Consider the following 23,925-nt stretch of genomic DNA (forward strand, 5'->3'; position numbering starts at 1 on the left):
GCAAGATGAACTCAGGACACCCACATGATGAAGAATAGTCAAGCGCTTATTTGGTTGTCATCAGGAGCTGCCCCCCTGCGCAAATAAAACGAATAAACAAACGCGCTTGTTTGGGGAGGTCGGAGTCCAAGAACACGGCGTTTCCCGCAAGCTGCGCTTGATGTTAACACGTGCTGAGGACGGACAAACATTCAGGAGGCGACCCTGCGACTCACGGATGTCACGGAGGACCACGTGTTGGTCGGAGCTGGGCGAGAGAGCTTTGCCACCGGGATGTGACGACACTCGTTGACCACTCGGTGTCATGGCGCTCGCTGGAGTGGGTCTCCTCTTGTTCACCTCGCTTGCAAGCGGCCTTCAGGTCCTTGGCAAAGCAGACGGTAAGAATTCAAACTTTTTGCTCAACATCTTGTGAAACGGTCTGCTACTTCTTGGCCGGTCGTCCAAATGAAAACATGACACAAACGCTACATTTCTTTGCTTTTTTGAGTCCTTCCACTTAAAGTGGAAGCCTGACCTCCAAAAATATTTGGGGATGTTCATGTTCCTTCTGTACTAAGTGGGTAAACAATAATTTGCCAGGTTTTAGGCCAATCCTGAAGGGCACGGCGAGTCTCACTGGATTTTCTCCTGTCTCAAAGTGGACGCAAGCACAATTTAGGTTGCAAACGAGGTCCAATAAACTACAGTTCAGTCGTTTTCTGAGGGGGCGTAAGAATACCGGGACATGGCACAAGAAGGCACGCTCACTTAACGCCATACATCTTTTTTATTCAAGAATAATTTTAGACTTATTGCATAGAACTGCTTTTCATAAACGTTTAACTGTAATTCTGGCTTTGCCAATGCATTAGCGCAATTAGTGACGTAGCTCGAGCTTTTTCAGTGGGGTGAAAGAAAGCCTCCGTGAGGTGGTGGGGACTAGTATGTGCACATCATTCGCCTTCTTGTAACCATCTCTGCAACGGAGAAGTCATGATTTATCGTAGCATCCACGGTCAGGGTTTCATGAAATGAAATCAATTGCGCAGTCCAACTCACTTCTCATGCAAGCAGGAAGGAGTCAAAGTAAAAAGCGTTTTGCTGATCTTAATGTTTTGGCTAATTCTATTTTCTTTGCCGTTGCACACAGTCTACTTCTATCTCATGCACTGATTCGCCAGTCGACAGCCATTCCGAGTGAGCATCAACAATGGCTGATGGCATGTTGCATATTGTGATCAATGTTTTTTTTTTATTCTCGGTTTGTTTCTGCTTGTATAACGAGTGTGTTGGGCCAGATTGGTCTACGGTATTTTAATTGATGAAACCATGACAGTGGATAGTGCGATGACTTCTGCGCCATGCTGTCTGCTTGCCATAGTGTAAAAGTAATACAGTACGTTTGACTGACATCAAGTGTAGGAATCAAGTGTTCTTGACTGGCAACAGATTCTCTTTGCAGTTTGCATTTAGAGCAGTTGTAGCTTTGTTCTTTAAATATTCTGTGACCGTATGTGACTAGTGGCAGAGTATAACGGGAACACGGCTCTCCTGTGATAATGGCAGGCAAGTCACAGGCATCAAAATCTTTGCCCAGATATGGAGGTGGCCTTCTGCACTCACACTAGTAACCCTAATACTAACGTGTGTCCCAATGTGATACCATTATTGACGATTGCGTGGCGTTTCAGTGTTTGTGCACGCGCCAGCTGCACAAAGCATTTTCCTGCGTTCCAAACGAGCAAACTACTTCCTGGTGGAGGAGATCCTGCAGGGCAACCTGGAGCGGGAATGTCACGAGGAGCGCTGCACTTTTGAGGAGGCCAGGGAGTATTTTGAAGACCACGACAAGACGGTCAGCCCAATCAGTAGTGCATCACCTGTGCTCGTCTTCTGCTTCAGGTTTCAACATGTTTCTATCCCGACAGGTCAAGTTCTGGAGCACTTATGAGAGTAAGTTCATGACAATGAAATTTGCTGACTGGGGCTCGTTATAAATTGGGAAGGGCATGTTCAAAAAAAATCTACTACTACCACATCTACTTACAGGTGGCCAAAACCAAAACGTCTCTGATGGAACGAGTCATAAGCAAACCCTTCCATGTCATTTGGCCTAGGCAGTGCCACTGAGAAAAGTCAAAATGTCGAAATGACAGAATGATGATGTTTAGACTTCTTCTCTACACTGACATGAGATTTCAATGAGAAATTATGTTCCAAAAAGAATGTCCCTTCGAAAAAAAACAACAAAACCACCACCGTTTGGATATAGAAGCACTGAGGACTAGTGGTGACCATGTCTGCATCACCGTTCTGAGGTTGTGGGTTGGAATGACAGCTGAGGCCTACCTGTGTGGCGTTTGAATGATCTTCCCGTGCTCAAATGGGTTTTCTCCACACACTCCAGCTTGCTCTCACATCTGAAAAACATGCACGTAAGCTTCACTGAAAACCTTAAATTGTGAGCTAGACATCTTGCCAATGCAATGCACTGGCCAAATATATCAAAGCAACGATATAAAAATTTGTAAGACAAAAGAACTGAAGCTTACAGATTCTTGTTGTGAAGTCAATCCAACAGCTGAAAATAAGCTGAAGAAGTCTCAAGGCCGCAGGTTTCCACGTCTTTCTATGGAAATGGTATAGCAATATTGAGAACAAACATTATTTGTTAAAAAAAAAAAACAGTCCTGAATGTGACATCACTCGCTTTTTACTTTTTATGACTTTAGCCACATGACTAGACACCAATCAGGCTCAAGTCACCAATGATTGGACTTGCTCGGCTAGAACTTGTGGAATTCGCACTCAACGTGAAGCACAGGACTTGACAGGTCTTGCCTGTTGAAATTTGAAAAGCTACATTTTCACCATCGTGTGCCATTTGTTTGTTGTTTGGGAAAAAAAAAAAGATTCTATGAATTGCTTTACCTACCTTGAGTTTTGCCACAGAGCTTTGGGACTTGAGACTTCTTTCTTGAATGTGACTCCTGTGAATTGGCCATCAAATACAGAAATCCGCCCTGCCTCCATTGCTTCAGTCCATGAATGAATTCCTTTATTATAGCCATCCCGTTTTTATTTGTGACAGATCGGGACCATTGCAAGCCCAACCCCTGCCTTCATGGTGGGAACTGCACTTACAAGCCAGGCGGATTCCACTGCTCCTGCTCCTCCCCCAACCATGGAATCATTTGCCAATTGGAAGCCCAGGCAGACATGGACAGCCAGGAAGATGAAGGAGGGATCCAAAAAGCAGAGGTGGTAGCAGGTAAGCCTCAGAGATGGTTCAAATATCCCGTCACATGGTCTGACAATCTTGTTTCAGCGTCTGTTGCGTTTTAGGAAGGTTCCCGTGTCCCACCGAAGGCCCCAACGTTTGTCACCAGCTGTGCACGGCGACTTCTCATTCTTTCACGTGCTCCTGCGTGGCAGGATTCAAACTGCACAGTGATGGACGAAGTTGCCTGCCTGAAGGTTCCAAACAACAACCACTCACAAACAGTACACCTCTGACATCTGACATCAATCTAACATCTGGTCTTTCCTCAGGGGAGTTTCCTTGTGGAAGACTTCTTGGCTCCGCTGAGACAGTATCGATGTGTCAGCACGGAAACTGTCCGTGGCAGGTGACATGAACACTACACCACATGTTTTGGTGACATTAGTACTCTGGACATAACATGAATATTAATCACAAAATAGATAGAATGTGGACAGAAAATGCTAATTTATGGGTTTGAGATCATTCCCGTTAAAATTTTGGACGTTGAGGTCAGCAAATGGACCGCACCTTTGTCAGAAGCCTCCACTTCAACCTTTCCGTTTTTAGAGAACGTGCACTCAATTTGCTTCTTCAAATGTCCAACACAAAGTCAAAACCACTGAGCAGCCACAAATGAATGATGTGTGCACCCATTATCTCTCTATATTGCCCCTCCATCCCCACCCAAGAAAAAAAATATCATGTCTGGGGCTACGTAAGCAAGCGTCCTCCGTGAATGTGTCGATTGTCTCCAGGTATTGCTGCTGGTGAGCGGAGGGACGGAGCTATGTGCCGGTGTTTTGTTGGGTCCGCGCGCCGTCCTAACTGCTGCCAGTTGCCTCCTACGGGAATCTCACCCGCAAGCTTCCAATTTTTTTGTCATTCCTGGTAATTCCATCAAGATTTCTCCGATGAAATGACTCCCGTATATAATGACCAATAAAGGCTGCTGATTTTCTCTTAGGTAACCTGGACACAACAATGTCCGTTAAGGCGTTCCACATTCACAAACGTTTCATTCTAAACCACCATGACAACGACTTGGCCCTCCTGGAGCTGACCTCCCCATTGCCGCTTGGCCCCACCCTCCGCCACCTTTGTCTGCCCAACAAGGATTTCAGTGAAAACATCCTAATGAATTCTGGGAAGTTTGGTGTCGCAGGAAGCATGAACCAACACATGGACCAGAACCTCATCTACATGAGTTTGGACGAGTGTCGCGGCCAGCTCAACGTCTCACTCCCACTCAGCAATAAAATGTTCTGCGTGACGGGACGGACTGGAAAAATTGTGATGCACGGTCAGAAATCAACGCAGAAGGGTAGTGGCGATGGATTAAGTTCAACAGATTGGCAATGTGGCGGTCTGTTGTCCGCAATGCCTCTCGCCACGGTGGAAAAAGGGACGGCGTTTCTGACTGGGCTGCTCATCGTGCCACGTAAAGGATGTCTGGGGAACGGGCTGGTCTTCACCAAAGTGTCCCGACACCTGGTCTGGATAAGACAGCATCTGGAGGCCATTCAATCACACGACGGCACGACCCAACAGTCAAAAAGAACCTAAAACTGGGACAGCTCATGAGTGACCGACTCACACATTTGCACACCAAGGATGTTCTGTATATTACTAGAAATTTTAGCCACTGGCCGCATTGTAGTTATACCTTCGCTCAGAGGCATCCTATTATTATATATACCTGCACACAAGAAATTGATTGATAACTCATTTTGAAATCAGAAGTCAAGGAGAACAATTTGTTCAAACGTTGCTCAATCTATTTTTAAAAATGTGTTTGTTTGGAATATCTCACTGCAATGTTAGTATCGTTCTGAACGTGTACCATGAACCACTTGCACACGATTTGCTTAACGGGGCACATAAAATCATATTTGACATCTGTGTGTCTCTGGAGGATGGGAACCTTTGAAGGACTGACTGAGATTGGGGACAGGAGGAGTCAAAAACGATGAAATGCGAAAACAACTTTTTTTCCCTCCAAATCGCAGACAAAAAAATAAAATAAACGTGTAGAATGAATCCCGACAATAAAACCTGTATGTCAAATCACTAATGTAGCTCAATGCCTATTCCGAATTGTGAATGCGAAGAGGGGTGTCGCGATACAATGTTTTCACCTTTGATACAATACCAACATTACAGGCTACGGTACTGTCCGATATCGATGCGATACGATATCAGCAGGAATGACACATGCTTTTATTATTTTTTGAATGTGAAATCTTAGAAAACACTTAATCGGCCGGTACTATTTAAATGAAGAACAATAGTTAGAAACGGTAGGTATGAGAAAATATGACCCATTTAATGTATTCCAAACAGTTGGGTTTCACAAATTCTACTGCAAAGATGTTAATGTACAGCACTTGAATATAGTAAATACAAAATAAATTAAAGGACCCTAAGAAATAACCCTAAAAATCTCAAGAAAAAAAATTATATTCTTTTGAAGTGCTGGATAGGAGAAGCAAGAATGGAGTCTGGGATGGACTGCTTGTATATGACGACATAATCGCATACTGTTTTGGTTTTTTTGGGCTGATATCGGACCGGTAACCGAATTTAATATCATATCGGGACACCCCTTAAACACAATAATGTTCAAGAATGAAGGAGTCACAGCGCACATACAAAGCAGCCACTTTCATTTCATGAACAGCATGTTACAAATAAAAAAATATCTTTTGAGTTGAGTTAAGTTGAATGCAGCCTAGGAGACTGAAGACAACAGAGGGAAGGGATTCTGTTTGCTGACCACAAGCTTCTGGTGCTGATGTGAGATGTAACCTTTGATGTGACCCTGAGAGCAGAGAAACCGTGTCAGCATTCCTTCCCGCGTCCGTCCGTGTCGACGTGTTCGCTCGTGTGCACTCACCATGTAGATGAGGTTAGCCAGGATACACTGCACCTCATCCACATCAACATCATCTACCCTCATCATCTTCAGAGCCACCAGGAATGTGTCCAAAGGCAACTGGTGGGTCTTCAGCAGCAGGTACCTGTACACAGATGACAAGAAGAGCTTAGCCGGACCCTCGGCTCACGTTGCTCTCAGCAAGTCGGAAGACGCTCACACTTTCTTGAAGAGGTTCCGATAAGTGATGATCTTGAGCTTCTCCAGGATAAGAAAGATGCCACAGCGGATGAAGAAGGTCTCATGTTTGGATAGAGCCTCGTTCAGCAACAGCAGGTTCCCGTCACTGATACACGGACACGTACAAACACACACGCCAGGGATTCCAACATGGAATACACACCCTAATTCGTAAATGTATGAGACCACCTGTCACGAAAGTGAGAAGAGACAACCCAGCATCATGAATTGCTTGAATGTGGATTCTTTTAATTCTAGTGATCTTTTTTCAACCCTCTGCCATTTTGAACGGTGAGGTCTGCTTTCAAAAAGAAGCCCCATTTTTTCAGACCCAGGTTTGAGCCGGCTCACTGGGCTTCTCTAGAAAGTCAACAATTAAGCTCACTTTTCTGTTCTTCTGTTCAAGAAGAGTAAATAAGCATTGTTAGTTTTTTTTCTTAAATGGTAAATCCATGGAGGACAATGTGTATTTCAAATAATTCTCATTTCTACATCTAATGGTGTATTAACCACGAGAGAAACATGAGGAAAATATCTCCAGAATTTCCGATGCGGGTTGATTTCGAGCAGCTGTGGCATAAACATTAAATTGGCTGATGTTCTACTAAATTTGGATGAATGCCTTTGTGAGATTGTAAAACGTATCGTATTACATTTGCATGCATGCGTGCACACTCTACCTGACAGCTTTGGTCACTTGGGAGAACTGTAGAAGGTCATACTTCTCCAGGAGCTGAAGTGTCGGCATGTGGCCCTAAAACATTCGCAGGATTAGACCAGGTCTAGTTAGAGTTAAAATATGAGCGAAGTTCAAAGTTGTTCTATGGGCAAGCCGTCTGACCAGCAGCATCTTGACAGGCAGCAAGTAGATGAGAATCATTCTCTTGTTCTTCCGACTGGCGCGATGACAGTGTTGGAAGGAATAGGACAGAAACTCCTCGGCTGCGGGAGGCGCAGATACAACAATTGTGCTCATACCACACGCTGATCTTCATTTGGTCGGATGACATCATAAACGAAGCTACCTGGTTTAAAATCACTGTCAAACATGGCCTTGCGGCCCACGTAGTATTTGTATGTGACCTTCTGGGCGGGACTGTAGTCATTCTTTAAGTTGGAGCTGTCGATAGCCCTGATGAGCGGCTTGCACAAATGCAGTTTATTGATCTGAATCCAAAACACACATTTGCATATGGGCAAACCATCAACATACTCAATCCACAGTCAAAAATCGGCCACCTGCTTCAATTAGCGGAGAACATGTCATCAGTATATCAATTACCCGGTAACCAAACATACAAAAGACTTGAGACCTTAAAATAGATCTTGAAGAGCTGGTTGCTTAGAAACATCATGCCCCACTTCTTTGAGTCGTCGATCCCGGCTCGACTGCAAAGGAAATAGTGAAGACAGCAATGAGATTCAGGCAGGGCACGAGGGCCATACCGAACAAGCTTTCAAACACATACTAACATCTAGCGTGGATACCGAAAGAAAGTGCAGGTTTTTATAATATAATCTAAAAACAAATGACATCAGAATAAATCATTTCAAAACCTTTTCCAACATTGTCATCTTTCACCTCTACACCTCAATTTAATCTTTTTGGGGACAGCATTTACTACAGTGGACAGATTTATCATGTTATCAGGTTACAGGGTGCATGAAAGGGTTAATTAAAAAAAAAAAAAGGTTTTTGAGGGTGGACGCAAAACTAATCAACTGAGATAAGACCTACACAAATATGCACAACCTCTTAAAATTAGGACGGGGCTGTGTTCAAAATTAACCAATCACGCCCAAACTAATGTTAATAAATGGAAGCCACGACGCACCAGCCGGATTTTAAAATCAACAACAAACACGATGCAAATTCATGCTCCAGTTCCAGCAGAAGAACTAAGTTCCAAAGAATGATGCTGCCTCCACCATTCTTGGTATGGTGAAACGGAGTATGTGTATGTGTCAGGCATTCCTTTCGGAGTAATGCTATGGCCAAAAGATTCAACCTTAGTTTCACTGAACGATAACATTTCAAAACCGCGTAGAAAAACGTGGTATGTTAATTAGCATTATGACATCAATTTATGCTCAGAATGTAATTCTATCATTTTGTTAAACATGCTTATTTTCTAATGTCAACAACATATGCCATAGCTACACAAGAAGCAGCAAGTTACAACTTTATATATAAATACATGGCATGAATGTGGAACACAATGGAGAAAAGCGCTATACATTTGGTTCGATTTATTATTATGACTAACTTGTCACTGGCACAAATTCGAAAGCAGCTCATCAGTTGCTCGGCTGCTTTTTCCAGCATTTCACTCGGTTGACCTTTGCCCTTCTGTTGCAATTGCTGCTGTGCCTGAAACCACATACAGTAGATGTTCAGCCTTAATGAATGCCAGCTGAATCAATACATTGACGAGAACATTTTTAATCAACCCCAAAAAAATAAATCTTAGTACTTTGATGAACATTCTTACATTGTTGGCAAATATCCTGAGATCCAGAGTGACAGTGAACATCACAGGGAGCGCCCTAAAAGACACAAAGACAGAAGAGAGAATGCTACTTTCTGAATGACGACCTTTTGCTTCCGGTGTTTATGCTAATCTGACCCCAAATATACAGAACTACTGAACAGGTTAGGTTCAACATTTACGAATGCAGGCCCTGACCATTTTCTGAGCAGATCAGGGATGGGGGTGGGGGTGTGGGCGTACGCTATACACAACCCACACAACAAAATAATTGGTCAGGTTCATCTTTTTATAAACAGTTGACAATTGGGCTTTGATTAACATGGATGCAAAGGCCCACTGTAGATGACACTTACCAGTTCTCCTCTTTGTGGGACTGAAACGCCCGCAAAAAGGATGTGAGCAGTCAAGGAGGCAACAGTGAGTGCTGGCGTGGACTGTAATCATAATTTATTATTGATTGAATGCTGATATTCGTTCTTCTTTCTACCCACATTCTTGCTGCTGGAGGCTGTAAATTTCCCCAGTGTGGGACAAATAAAGGATATCTTATCTTATCTTATGGCATTATAAAGGATATTGGACGACAATGGTCTGGAACTTGTAGGCTTCTACAAAGTCGTGATTGGCAACTGCATATGTACATCTGGCAAACAAGAAATAGGGCAGTGAGATACAGACTCTGATCACTTCTCAATACACCATGAACACAATATCCTACTCCACCTGAGATGAGCAGCCACCATCTCGTCGTATGGTGGCTCCAGAACCTGTTGACATTTGTCCTCTGGATTGGCCAACTGAAACAGGCACACAAATCTAGATCTGAGCAACAATGGATGGACATCTATTTAAGGTTTATCACTCGTGAATTAACTTTTTTTCTTTTTGCTTCAAATTGGGAACAAAAATTTAAGATTTGAATATAACCTGGTGGCAGCGAACTCAACTCACTTCACAACAAGCAGCCGTTTCACATATAGTGAACCAATCATAAAAAGAAAAAAGAAGTCTTATAGCAATTTATTGCCACTCCCAGTTGAAGTTTATTTTCAAAGTAAAAATAAAACAAAGAGAATTAAACATTGTGCATTTAAACACATAACTTTACCTTGGGAAAGTCTGCTAGGTTAATACAAACACCCAATAAAAATGACAGGCTGGCTAACAAATAGCATCAATGTGTTACAAAAGGTGGGGAAAAACATGTTGTGGATAGGCAGTATAACAATACTCACAGGCATATATGCTTTATCCCATGCAAAACATGACGAATAAAGATTACCATTATGGCATCTTACTGAGTCAATTTGAAACTCTTCTTCATCTGTGTCTCTATACTGTACTTGTATCTGACTATGTATAGGTATTGAAGTGGGTGGGGCCACACCTGGAGCCGAGGGTTGGCTACGTGGGGGTGTTTAAAGGAAAGGAGCTCAGCGCAGACTGTCCCCTTCTGGTTTTCAATGGCTTCATATGCCTGCATGAGGACAAGAAGCCTGTTGAGCTGATGAACACCTCCAGGAATATACTTTAGTCTATTTTCACGTTGATTACGTCAGACATCACCTGCTGCAGATACTGGTTGATGGTGATGTGAGCCATGATGTATTCGTCCCAACGGCAATTTCTCCCTACGAAGAATCACGTTTAAAAACGCAAACTATTAAAAGCAAAATTGTACGTACGATAAATCGTTGAAAGCGTAGCGAGTTGTGCACGGTGGGGCTACGGCAACCGCAACGAGATATGACAAACGGACAGCTCAGTCTGATTTTCTTGGGGTTGAAGCAGTCGAACACTTATTTTGCATGTACGCGAATTAATCAGAATGTTGTAGAGAAAACGTTAAGAACGCGTCATCTTTTGTCCCCCCACAAAAGTAGCAGCGAAATTAACACTTCATTTGACTGTTTTTAGTGGAATATAAACAAATTACACTCGGTTTAGATTATCTAAATTCGATATTCATATGGACATGGACTATGTATAAGAACGTACCTTTGTTCCAACTTTGTATCCAACGAAATAAGCATTCGAATTAAGTGACTGTGAAATTTTGATTATCTAAATTCGATATTCATATGGACATTGACTATGTATAAGAACGTACCTTTGTTCCAACTTTGTATCCAACGAAATAAGCATTCGAATTAAGTGACAGTGAAATTTACATCCGGGTCCTAATTTTAACTTCAAATTAACTTCCGGTACAAAATTCTTCTTTCTTGCTCATGCTTGGCATACTAGATACATTTTGGCGCATTGCTGCCCCCTATCAGCCTACCCTTTTACATTAGCAAAACGTGAAAAATTAAATTTTTTCAAAATTCTAAATTCACACAACGTGCGGGTAAATTATATTATTTACTGTAGGTCATCGAGCAAATGGAAGAACGTTTATTTGTTGTGTCTGTCACTTTATGTTCCCGGAAAATAATAAACAAAACCATATAAGTGTGATATAGTACTGTGAATTAAAAACAACAAAAATCAGAACTATACCATATTGTCACAAGAGGTTTCGGCCTGTCATTCACATATGAACAATGACTACATGACGATGATTGTGGTCTATTTTAGCCTTTCTTTGCAGTTGTTCCTTCCCCTTAAAACCTTAAACTCGTTTTGCTCTTTCATTTTGATCATCACTGTGACAAATGCACAAGAGCTTGAGCTGTATAAAGTTTAAAAAAAAACTTACACCAACAAACTGAGGACATTACATAAGTTATTGAATTTTATTTATCATTATGTATTAATACACACGAACATGGCAACGTGCTGTGCATCAGCTAAACCAGTTTCAACAATCAAGGCAAACAGCACAATAAAAAAGAACACTTGATAAACTGATTTAGAGCAAACCTTTGTGGTCAAAGGCCTCATTTAATTTTTAAATCACAGAAATAGGCTAGCTCATTTGTAAATGGGGTAAAAACAATGTTGTTAAAATGTCTGTCAAATATATACAAGTTTATTTCAATAAATAATTCTAATGTTTATCATTACTTCAACACTTAATCAAATCAATACAAACATTTAATTAAATACATACAGTATATGCAACCACTGTTACAAGACTCGAAAAAAATACAATTGCTCAGTGAGCCAAATTATTATTGAGAAGAATACTTTACCCACCACTGATTTCAACCTACCAGATGCAACACCAACACTACCCACGTTAAAAGGGGACATATAATAGCTTAAATTGACTATTTAAATTGTTGCATCCAAAAGGTTGGGTCTGTGCAGTTCCTGCTCTCCCTTAAGTAGGAAATTTAGCAACCGAGTCTTCAACCTTTAGTTTTCTGCCTATTTTGTGCACTTTTGATGAAGTGCTGCTTACACGAATGAAAATATTTGTCTTTAAGGGTGCTTGGTTTTCTCTTTAGACTACTTTCATTACCAAGCCACCGAATCACACTTGGCAATTAATGTAGCAGTGTGCATGACATCACCAAATACACGTCCAAAAAGGCACATTACTTGAGATTTACTTGGTTGGGACTCCAGATACACAACTATTTGCATACAAACTTTAAAAGGTACGGTAAATGTTTCTGGTACATAGTCAGAATTTCCATATGAACGTGAGTTTTTTATAATGAGTGAGGTGGGTTCATGATAGATATGTCCATTCACAAATAATTAATATCCACTGGTAAAAGGTGGATTTCGTTCAAGCAATAATGTGCCTTCTTAGAGAGACTGGGTGGGGCCGGGAGACCACCATGCTCCACCAGCTCGAGCAGTACTGTGAGGTTGCATGAGGTTCTCGCTGCTGATTGGTCCTTGGAGAACGACACAGGGCGAAGGAGAGAAGCTAATCTCACTGCAGCCAGTCGTCCATAGACAAGGATATTGGCTGAACACATACATGTTGATATGAAATCGTGATATGAAATAGTAGGCGGAGCCTCACCTGGAGCTGTGAGAAGACATTGTTGAAGGTGTGTGGCAGGTTGGGGGATGGAAAGCAGTGGAGCTCCACCCTTCGGATAACACCTGAACACCTTGACACATAGGTGAAAAAAAGCAGTCTTAATTGTAAAATGTCAAGCAAGTCCCAAGTTATGATGGCAAAAATCAACCAAGTCAAGCAGGGTCCCCACTAAATTTCAAGTCGAGAGAGAGAGAGAGCGATAAATGCCTGATTTTTATTTCATGGACAGCACTTTGTGTGCAGCTTTTGCTGTTTTCAAAGTGCTCTGTAATTAAAGCTGAGTTGAAAAGGACAATGAATTGGACTGCAGCATTAAATCATGATAAACTGTTTCGTTTTTGTACATTATTAAATTAGGTTATTACTCCATTTTAAAAAAATGCAATATTATATAGCAGGGGTCCCCAACCGGTACCGGTCCACAGGGCATTTGGTACCGGGCCGCACAGAAAGAACTTGTCTTAATTCCATTTTATTTTGAAAAATTACCAGATTTTCCGTTACATCCGTCTGTGTCACGCTTGACACACGTCAAGCCACGCTTCTCCGTCACGTGACCGATTATGCTAAAAACAAAACGCCGGAGCTCGCCAAATGAGTAAAAAAAACTGCTGGAGATCGCAAAAGACGGCGACCTTAAAAGTACGTTTGAGACAACTGGATTAAAGTTATGGCTGAATACTCTAAGATCGCCACAATAGCACTGTTGCTATTTCCGACATCCTACCTGTGTGAGGCGGGGGTTTTCTGCAGCAACGGCGACTAAAACAAAATTACGAAGTACACTGGACATAAACCACACACTTGAGGTGTCATTGTCTCCTATTACCCCGAGATGGGACCGTCTGGTTGCAGAAAATCAAGCTCGGGACTGTGGTGAGTCGTCATTTTCATGCACTTTGAATTTGCGTTCTATCGTATTTTGAAGGCATTAAACATTACCATAGCGATCAGAGTGTTGCGGCCAGATTAGACACTCCTTGTGTTTATTATTATATTTCGAAAACACCACAATTTTTATGCAGCTCATACCATATTATTTTGTTGAATTATTTTCGCCACACCTTACATGCCGGTCCCTGAAAATATTGTCTGACATAAACCGGTCCGTGGGGCAAAAAAGGTTGGGGACCCCTGTTATATAGAGTGCTAGGTTCCCTTATGAAAAACCTAGCTTTTTTGTGGGCAGCGAGGCTGGAACGGATTAATGGCAATTCCATTTATCTCAATGGGGAAATATAATTTGAGACAAGTGTTTTGTGTTCTCATATCTATCTCAAGGCATCACTGTATTGTTGTTGTTACCAGAGGGATGAGAGCAGTGCGGCAGGTGCTGATAGGGAGAGTGTCGCCGGGCATAACCATGGTGCCTGTATCCGTGTTGATGATGGGATGCAAGCGAAAGGCTGTCGTCATAAATAAAACCCCTGCCTCCACCTGGCGAACACAGAGACCAATCTGATGTGTTACAGCAGAAGTCACATTTCACCTTTGGTCCACACAAACTTGAATAACTTGAGAGACACCACACTTGCTACAGTAGTGTGCATGTGTTGTTGTTATTCTTATAGTGTTTGTGTACTTGGTATGAGTAACACAATACAAGACACATTTCAAAGTTACTGTAAACCATTTATTTTTAAAGGTAATGTAAAATGAATTTGAAATGATAGTACTGCTATTAGATCAGATTTTGTGATATTTTACAGTTAAAAACTATTAATAGGGGTAATTATTAACACATTTGGGAGATGGCAATTTCCTCACATTTTATTTACAGTGATTACTGAAAAAAGGAACACTCGGCGATTGCCTGCCCCCAATCTCAAAATACAGTAACCTGAAACCTGTTCATGTGCCCCAAGCACACGGCTTAGCTATAATTGCCTCTGATGTCATACATAAAAATGTCATATTTTGAAACGAGAACTGCTCGAAAAGTGGTATACTTTTGTTTTTGCTGTGATGGGCCAGTCTATGTTTCTGTGTGTCAAATATCAATCCTCAAACATTTATCAGTCGACCAGGATTGAATAAATAAAATGCAGTATAACGTAGAGAATTTGATAGGACTAAATTAAACAGAATAAAAATATATCAGTCGTGTTCTCCAATATTGTTTTGTGCACACTTTCACACTGAAATTAGAAACTCACACATTGGAATTCCAACATGACCCTCCTTTGGCTCTGCCAAGCCCCGCCCACCTGGGTTCCTGGGTTCAGCAGAATGACAAAACAACTCTTGTTAAACATACAGTACGGCAAAATCCGACGTAATCCTGGGCGGAAATGATAAAAGTTCAAAAGATGATAACACAGGACAACATCTTTGTTCACTCTCCTGTCTCACCTCTCTTTGGTGTCCAGGAATGCTTTGGCAAAAGGATTATGTTTGATCTTCAGAGCTGTGATCTGTATAGAAAACAAATTGCATTTCACCCTTTACATTGTTGGAGGGCTTATTAGTGACAGACTGAGCATACGTGTGAATTTTCCCCTCAAGCTGATTTACACAATTTGTGTGCAACATAGAGCAGACATCAGCAAACACAAACATGTTGGCAGCTCTGTTAACATATTTTCACCTTTGTTTCAACAAACCATACCACATTTTCAGAAATGCGTTTGCGAGAGTTTGTTTTGGTCTGAAGAAATGAAGGTTAATCTTTTCAGTCATAATTCAAAAAGGTGTTTTTGCCGCAAACACAACACTCTTCATGACCAAAATGTCAATTTCTTCATAATGTCTCCCCTTTAAGGTGACTTTGAAGAGGCCTTGAGGTTCCTGATGAGGTATCACACTCACGATATACTGTACCTCTTCGTTCTGGTAGGCAGTGACCGCGATGAAATGAGTCTCTTTGAAGGAAACGTCGGTAACTAGACGACGTTGCGAGCCAACACACACAATGTACAGATGAGGCTCGTATTTATGAAGTGAGTTTAACATGATCTGGAAGACAAACACAAAAATAGAAGGATTTGTACACCATGTATTCACAAACCAAAGCCTTTTTTTTTTTGTCAAACCACTTTTCCTTGAATAAGCCCCAAATACAGCGGTAAAAATGTCCAATTAACTATCTTGGCCCTTCAGGCCAACGCAAAAGAATAATTTTCTTTCTGAGAGGTTGGCTTCAAACAGTTTGAAGTGAGTGCGGACTCTCTGAATTTAGTTTACCTTCGCTCTCATCTCTCTTAGACATGATGGGTAAATTGATCCCCCAGAAAAAAAACATAATTGCCATAATGCACAAATAAGACGAGCAATTATCCAATTACGGCCCAGTTTCAACACTGCATTACTGCCCTGTGTGTGGCTCTGTGTGTGTGTGTGAGGCCCCGGCGTGATGACTGGGAATTTGTACACAGGAAGTGCATTAAACCGCAGCCAACCAATTTAAATGTGTTTATGGCGTTCCCGTGGTTACGAGGGGGCATGCAGGTGGAGTGTATGAGAAGAGCCACTGAAGTGGATTCTTTCAAGTGGTCCGCTTTCTCCCACTCCACCACAACAACAGAACATGTCAAATACACGCACGCACGCACGCGCACGCACACACACACACACACAAATTATTATTACTCAGATTATTAACAGTTTTTTAATGTTAGAATCACGCATACTGGTTAAAGTACTGACAAAAAGCAAGAAAGAACAAAACATGGCTCAGTATATTCAGTGGAATCATCAACAAGAGGAAAGTAGGAAGCAGACGTACAGTACATATTGCTAAAGACATAAAGTGCAACTTTGCGCATTGCCACTATTTTCAGATACCTGTCCTTCTGTCTTGTGTTTGTTGTTTAGTTTGACCTTGTTAAAGGTTACCGCTGCCTTCATCCAATGAGCTCCAAAGTTGGGTGAGTCCGGGTGGATGTAGATTCCACCATGGTCCTGCCCCTCGCTGCGTCCCTCTGCCTGGGCGGCCGCCAGCCACTCTCCGCTGACAAACTTCCAGCGGCAGCTGTCAGCCGGGATGAAGTCGAGCAGGAAGGAATACATCGAACCCGGGTCCAGACCTGACACGCTGACCTTCAGGACAGGAAACATGCGTCTAGGACAAGCACATGACAAACATTGTGTTGAATCTGAATGTTGCTCATACCATAGTTCCAACAGACTACTCGCAAAATAGTGTGTGTGTGTGTGAGTGTTTGTGTGTATTTTAAACATACATATACAGTACTGTTGATCAGTTGTTCTGGGTTGTCTTGGTCTCATGATGTCAAAATGTGAACAGCATTAGCAAGTCAACTGTTTGAACACCAAGTGAAGCATGAAATGTATTGGTCTATTCCTGTTCAGCTCCTTGTTAGACAACAACTTGTGCAAAAACTATTCAAACATTCAACAGGTGAACACGTGCATTCAAAAGTTTACAAGAGGTGAAATTAAGTTCGCCAGTCGTACTTTTTTAGTTCATCCTGAAATTTCATCCGAAAGCCTCAACTTTTTAGTGTAGTTGTGAAGATATTGAATTACTGTTCAGGCAATGTTGAAATTAAATCACAACATTCACATCTCCCATTGAGGGTAAAAATAAGTTGAATGATGTCAATGTCATTCATTTTAAAAAAAAGTTCAATTGTGGAATCGACTTTAACTTGATGACAAGTAAGGAACATGCAGAGAGAAATTACTCATAATACTCTATTGTAGATTTTTAGGGATATAGTATACTCATTATTATCCCTCAAGGGGAAATTCAATTTAGACCAGATATGTCCAAAGTGCGGCCCGCGGGCCGGATTTGGCCCGCAGTCGAATTTCATCCGGCCCTCGGCCTCTGTCATAAAATCAGTGCCGTCTGGCCCGCAGGTTGGGCGCAATGGGACACGTGTTGCACGGAGTGAGGTCTCGTAGACTGGTGAGTGATGTTTCATAGAGTGCTGCTTCCCTCTAGTGGCTAAATGAGTAATAGTATTCATTAAATGAGTAATAGCATTTAGACCAGTGACGGGCAAACTACGGCCCGCGGGCCGAATCCGGCCCGTTGGTCTTTTTAATCCGGCCCGCCGAAGGTTGGTCCACAATTAAGGTTCGATGTGAATGATTGCATTCATTTCAATTGGACTTGTAATGACAGGCATTTCACCGCCAGGTGGCGCATTGACTTGAAGTTGCAGAACACGGGGGGGGGGGCAATCTTTTCGACCACCTAGTACCTCTGTATCGCTCTACTTCTACTGGTCTGATCACAACCCATCTGCAGCGATGCACAGGCTAAAATAGGTCATCAACAACACTTTTGTCATTTAAAAAAAGTATATTAATACCGTACTTTCATGCTTTTGTTCTGTTGATGTTTATTATGGACTGTCAACAAATGCATTTTTTTTAATGTACCATAGCTCGTGCTGACCTGGCCCTTCTGTCAAATTTTAAAAATCAATGCGGCCCCCGAGCCAAAGTTTGCCCACCCCTGATTTAGACACTAGAGAGCAGTAGCACTCTACGAAACATCACTCACGAGTCTACGAGACATCACCCCGTGCACATATTAACCTCCCAGTTTACTAAAATGGCGACAATCAACAGAAAAAGGAAAGTTGACTGCGAGGGACGACGATTCAAGGATGGATGGAAATTGGACTATTTCTTCACTGAAATACGCAACAACTGTGTCTGCCTCATTTGCCAAGAGACAGTGGCTGTTTTTAAAGATTATAATGTCAAGCGACATTACCAAACAAGACACGCTGACATGTACGACATGATTACAGGCAAGGAACGCACAGAGAAATTGAAGCAGTTTGAAGCTCGTTTAATCTCACAGCAGATTTTGCAAGAGCTCGAGAGTCAAACGAGAACGCCACAGCGGCGAGTTACGCGGTAGCAACGCTGATCGCAAAACGTTCCAAGCCTTTCAACGAAGGTGAATTTATCAAAGACTGCATGGTGACGGTGAAGAAAATATGCCCTGAGAAGCAGCAAGAGTTTGCCAAAGTCTGCCTGGCACGTAACACTGTGGCGCGCAGGATTGAAGAACTCTCAGCGGACATCAAACGACAATTGGGAGACCGAGAAAAAGAGTTTGATTTTTTTTCGCTGACTTGCGACGAAAGCACAGACGCCTCGGACACTGCTCAGTTACTTGTTTTTCTGAGGGGAGTGGACAATGAAATGAACGTGACTGAAGAACTACTGGACCTCCAGAGCCTGAAAACCCAAACAAGAGGAACGGACATATTCTCTTCTGTTTGCGCTGCCGTGAATGACATGAAACTCCCGCGGAATAAAATTTCTGGGATTATTACTGATGGTGCACCATCCATGACCGGCGATCGAAGTGGATTAGCAACACTAATAAGTAACAAAGTAAGTGAAGAAGGGGGTAAAGCTGTAAAACTTCATTGCATCATTCATCAGCAAGTTCTGTGTGCCAAACATCTCCGATACGAACATGTTATGAAACCGGTGATAAAAACTATTAACTATATCCGCTCCAGAGCGCTATGCCACCGTCAGTTTCAACAGTTTCTAAGTGAGATTCATGCGGAATATGGAGATGTTGTCTATTACACTGACGTGCGCTGGCTCAGTCGGGGTTCTGCACTGTCACGCTTCTATTCGCTTAGGCAGCAAATCAGTGAGTTTTTGGCTGAAAAGGGACAACCTATGCAATAACTAAGTGACCCTATGTGGCTGTCTGATTTGGGTTTTCTGGTTGATATTACAAAGCACCTTAATATCCTCACCACCAGTCTCCAGGGACCAGACGCAGTCATAAGCCAATTATATTCACATATCAAAGCCTTTGGAATTAAGCTGAAATTGTTTGAAAGACATCTGTCGCAGACCCAACCCAATACTGCACACTTTCCAGCGCTGCAAGAAATCATGACCACATTCCCACAGAGCAATGTCAGTGCGCAAACGAGGAGGTACGCATCAGCTATTTCATCTCTGGCTGAAGAGTTCAGACAACGCTTTCGAGATTTTGCAGCTATTGAGAAGGACATCGCTTTGTTTTCCTCACATTTTTCCGTGGACACAGATGATCTTCCAGACCACTTGCAGCTGGAGCTCATTGAGTTGCAGTGTGATGCTAAGAGCCGCAGTCGGCACCAGCAACTTTCTCTCGCCAACTTTTACCGACAGCTGAATAAGGACAGGTTCCGAGAGATTCGAGCGTTTGCTAAGAAAATGCTGAGCTTGTTTGGGTCGACGTATTTGTGTGAGAGGACATTCTCGGTTATGAACATAAATAAAAGCTGTGTGAGGACACGGCTAACGGACGATCACCTGCGAGACATTTTGCGCATCAATACCACTGCTTTTGAGCCAGACCTGCCCTTTGTGCTTCAATCCAGATCTCAGTATCACCCGTCACATTAAGACAAGTCATTTGTCAGCTGGCAATAAGTCTCTGAATAAATGTTTGTTAAGATCTACATCAGTCCTAAGTTTCATTCCAGAGTAAAATTTTAAAAGTTCAATCAACATTTATATTGACTGATATGTCATATTTCAAATGATCCCTGCAGTTGTGAATATGTGTATTGCTTGTTCATTTCCCTGTTGTTCGAGTCAAAGGTTTTTTGAGTATTGAAAAGTCATGGTGATACATTTTATGTTTCAAATGTTGCAATTTGCACTCAGGAGACTTCTGTTTAAGAAAAAGTCAAGTGAATATTCAGTTGCATGTGATATACCCGTTTCAAATGAACCAAAAGAAATTCTTAAGATTGTTGAAATTAAAATAAAAATGGAAATGTGAAACACAGACTGGCTTACTAAAATTTGTTTAACAATATTGTTGTTCAATGTAAAGAATGTCAGCCAAGGTCGGCCCCCCGACATTTTACCACATAAAATCTGGCCCCCTTGGCAAAAAGTTTGGCACCCCTGATTTAGACTTTGCTGCAGGCATGCATATGGTGCTCAAGCCAAGGCTTCATTCACAAGGAAACTCAGCGTTCTTTATATAATTAAAAGCACAGCATTTAAAAGCATTTAAAAACAAGACATTTATAATCAAAGTACAGAAATGAAAGATAATTTACTATTTACAAAAAAAACGCAGCTCTGAAAGGCCCTTTTGCCCTGGATAACAAAATTGCCATATTTACTGGAACCAATTATTTTTGTTCGATCAACATAATTTCGGTCATTTTGATATCTGACGGGCATTCATTTGAGTTTGTGAGAATTAAGCCAACTGCTCTTCCGCTGTGCGTACAAGCCCCCCTGCCTACCTCCTCCTGCTGCTCCTCATCTCAGCTCTCATGCAGGGCTGAGCGCCAATCGTCCGGCCAAGCCGGTCCCTTTCTGGCGCATGGCATCAGGCAGAACAGGGAATGACAACAGCATTTGTGCAGTCCCTGACATTGTTTGGTGTAAAATTAACCACAACACTGAACATTATCGTGCCGCTGAAAACAATATGTGGCTATTCACCCAATGATTCCTCAAGACATAGAGAGTGTAGGGTGGTGCCAAAATGCATGCATTTACTACAAAGAGCATTCACGAATGACACAAAGCGTATATACATGTGCGCATGAAATCCGTGGCAGAAAGAGAATTTGAAGGCAATGTGATCCTTTTGCTCAGAAAGAATAAAAAGCATGAGCAGAAATATATGGGGAAAAAATGGAAGGTAGCATTCACAATAAAGTGTTGAAACACAACCCACTGACCAACGACACTTCACATGTACGTCGTGGTAATATGTTTCAGCTTGGAGCAAAGACAGGCTCAGACAGCAGTTATGAGGGACCCACCGGGCCTGCTGCACTCCCAGCCTCCCGAGTCCGGCACGGAGGGAAAACTACAACCCTCGGGAGCGGCGGGCAGTTGATTTTTTTTTTTGTCATTTTAATATTTGGAATATTCATGTCGGCGTAACAGTGGTTTCCATAACGTTTGGCAGCTCTGTGTTTTAACAAATAAACGACCATTTGCAGTTTTGTAAATTCTTTCAACTTAAGTTACTGTTTAGCCCAAGAAAAAAAAAAAATATATATATATATATACTGTATATATATATATATATATATGTTTTTTTTTTACAGTAATGTAAATTTTATCGTCTTCCATCGAATGGAAGAGCATGTAATGGTTCTTCCTGCCACTGTACAGTAGATCGCCGGCACAGATAAGATGAACAAAAATCCGTTCCAATAATTTTTGGACCAACTAAGTGAAATTCCCGTGGCACACCTGAAGATTTCTCACTGTGAACTCATGCAGTTGGAAATCACTGCCATCGAGCTTTTTATTCTTCCAATAGCTTGACTCATGCAAATGCTCAGATTTTAGAAGGCGACTCACCGGCCGCTTTTGGTGACTATCATTTCGTTGGTGATGTGCTGGAACTTCCTCCACAGCTCGGCGTCTTCCAGTGTGACCTGTAGCCGCCTTTCTGTTGGGTCACCCTTCTCCCATCCGGCCTGCAGCTCATCCTCCACTGCGGTCAGCAGCCGCGATATGCAGTGCTTCGATGAGGTTTCCCCATCGTCCTGTTGCTCCTCCATATTCATCTGCATGACACAATGGTAGGAGGTCACAATACCGCCGGTAAGCTTTTATGCACATTCCATAGGTAAAGCTGTGTCTTTGGGCCTTCTACGAGCGAACTGTTCCTTTTAGGATTCCCGACAACATTTTTACAGGGCCTTCAATGGCCAGATTGATTTGGTGTCTTTTTATTGTCTTGTTCAGCCACTTTTACTTACTGTCCATTAGACCAGCTAGTGATCAAACCCTTTTGATCTAAAAGTTGCCATTTCAAGGCACATTAAAAAAAAAAAAAAACACATGCAGCAGGTATTCCAAGACGAGATTATGATTGTATTTGATTTGTTTTTCTTGTATTAACTGTAAAATGTATTTTACATAAAGTACATCTGACTGTATTGTGACCATAAAACAAGAGGGTGTGTTTTTTTGAGTGTGTGTGAGTCATCGCTGAAGAATGTTATCTACAGTTGAATAAAATGGACAAACTTTATTTAGATGCCTGGTGTTAATCATGATGGCCATTGGAACATAATACACTTTTATGGTTAAACGGACCATCACAATACAGTATATCGAATTTCCTGCTGTAATGGGGCTACTTTATGCCTCACGTGAGCTGGTCTGAAGCTGGCTCATTTGCCAGGTTTGGTCACCAATTTTCTCTCAAATTGACCTTCAGAATATCTGAACTGCGTGTGCTTTATATAAAGTACCAGTCAAGTTTGGGCAGATTTTGTATGAAAAAGTGTGTTCAAACTTTTGACTGGTAGTGTAGTATCTACTGTACAGTATAATTTTAATCATCTTGGTACCCCATCCTCCCCAGTTCCAAAATATCTTCTGCGCCCCTATTGTGTACACAATACAGGATATTCACTCTATAGACAGCATAAGCAACTCAATATAAACTGAACGTGTTACATTCAACTCATTTAATGATACCGATGACGGTAAACACCTAAAGTATGCAGAAAATGCATGATGACCACAATTGAAGAAATTGTAGTTCAAAAAAGAATTTCTAAAATTCTTGCAAAATTTAAACAGCCAGTAAAAGTCAGTCTTACCTGAGTGCAGAAAAAACTCCCAAGTGAGACGGACATTCAAAATGATGAGCGCTAAAAACTGTTATGGTGGAGATGTGAACGAGTGCAGCGAGCGACGGAACACAATCGGACAGACAAAGCTCCTCCCTCGCCACTCTTACCCGAACTGGTGAGCTGCAAACACACAACGCACCAACAATTACATTGAATTACTTATTAATAAAAACACATCCATGTGGCTCAGTGAAGAAAATTCACATTCTAGAAGAGACTAAAAAATGAGAATTTGTCCTCTTACTTTCATGCCAGTGCCACTTGTTTAGATGGTCCAACAGGATGAAAAAGACGACTTGCTCTGGAGAACGAGATTTGCTTTTCCTTTTCTAAAGGCAAGCGCCGACGGCACGGGCACACCAACATTTAAATGTCAGCCGAGAACATTGAAGGCAACCACGCACAAGTTAGCGGAAGCGTGAAACGGACAAGAGGTCAAAAATCTGGAAAGCTACGACACCTGATATGTGCATGTGTGTGATGTGTGTGTGATTTAATCAGCAGGGAGATTTAGCGGCTTTAGCCCTTCGTCGGGCATAAAGACAGCGTGAACTAGG

At 42.0% G+C, this 23,925-nt stretch overlaps 3 protein-coding genes across 5 annotated transcripts; 1 reads left to right on the plus strand and 2 right to left on the minus strand.

Moving 5' to 3' along the window:
- The first annotated feature begins 167 nt into the window (after positions 1-167).
- prozb (protein Z, vitamin K-dependent plasma glycoprotein b) lies at positions 168-5,142 on the plus strand. Its single transcript, XM_086118087.1, has 8 exons — positions 168-380; positions 1,674-1,837; positions 1,911-1,935; positions 3,074-3,253; positions 3,328-3,459; positions 3,535-3,611; positions 4,003-4,135; positions 4,212-5,142. Exons 1-8 carry the CDS (start codon positions 305-307, stop codon positions 4,808-4,810), a joined length of 1,386 nt encoding a protein of 461 aa, XP_085974213.1. The 5' UTR covers positions 168-304; the 3' UTR covers positions 4,811-5,142.
- Positions 5,143-5,893: 751 nt separating this feature from the next.
- Positions 5,894-11,046, minus strand: pcid2 (PCI domain containing 2). Of its 2 annotated transcripts, none has more exons than XM_086118141.1 (15): positions 10,962-11,046; positions 10,418-10,482; positions 10,239-10,328; positions 9,575-9,648; positions 9,427-9,494; positions 9,205-9,244; positions 8,852-8,906; positions 8,627-8,730; positions 7,673-7,748; positions 7,385-7,526; positions 7,201-7,301; positions 7,040-7,113; positions 6,340-6,465; positions 6,141-6,264; positions 5,894-6,065 (listed from the first exon to the last, which is right to left on the minus strand). In XM_086118141.1, the coding sequence occupies exons 2-15, from the start codon at positions 10,451-10,453 to the stop codon at positions 5,976-5,978; spliced, it is 1,200 nt and encodes a 399-aa protein (XP_085974267.1). In that variant the 5' UTR covers positions 10,454-10,482; positions 10,962-11,046; the 3' UTR covers positions 5,894-5,975. The 2 variants fall into 2 exon arrangements, with proteins under 2 accessions (XP_085974267.1, XP_085974258.1); XM_086118132.1 differs by having other exon boundaries at positions 10,850-10,999.
- A 553-nt stretch (positions 11,047-11,599) lies between these two features.
- Positions 11,600-23,835, minus strand: LOC147210903 (T-box transcription factor TBX19-like). Of its 2 annotated transcripts, none has more exons than XM_086118196.1 (9): positions 23,336-23,835; positions 22,080-22,288; positions 16,581-16,857; positions 15,618-15,752; positions 15,150-15,211; positions 14,954-15,012; positions 14,103-14,234; positions 12,777-12,867; positions 11,600-12,686 (listed from the first exon to the last, which is right to left on the minus strand). In XM_086118196.1, exons 1-9 carry the CDS (start codon positions 23,369-23,371, stop codon positions 12,554-12,556), a joined length of 1,134 nt encoding a protein of 377 aa, XP_085974322.1. In that variant the 5' UTR covers positions 23,372-23,835; the 3' UTR covers positions 11,600-12,553. The 2 variants fall into 2 exon arrangements, with proteins under 2 accessions (XP_085974322.1, XP_085974314.1); XM_086118188.1 differs by having other exon boundaries at positions 11,600-12,719.
- Between the last annotated feature and the right edge of the window lie 90 nt (positions 23,836-23,925).

Source organism: Hippocampus guttulatus, chromosome 1 (assembly GCF_054856545.1).
Source record: "Hippocampus guttulatus isolate MCC_2025c chromosome 1, RoL_Hgut_1.0, whole genome shotgun sequence".
NCBI classification, from domain to species: Eukaryota; Metazoa; Chordata; class Actinopteri; order Syngnathiformes; family Syngnathidae; genus Hippocampus; species Hippocampus guttulatus.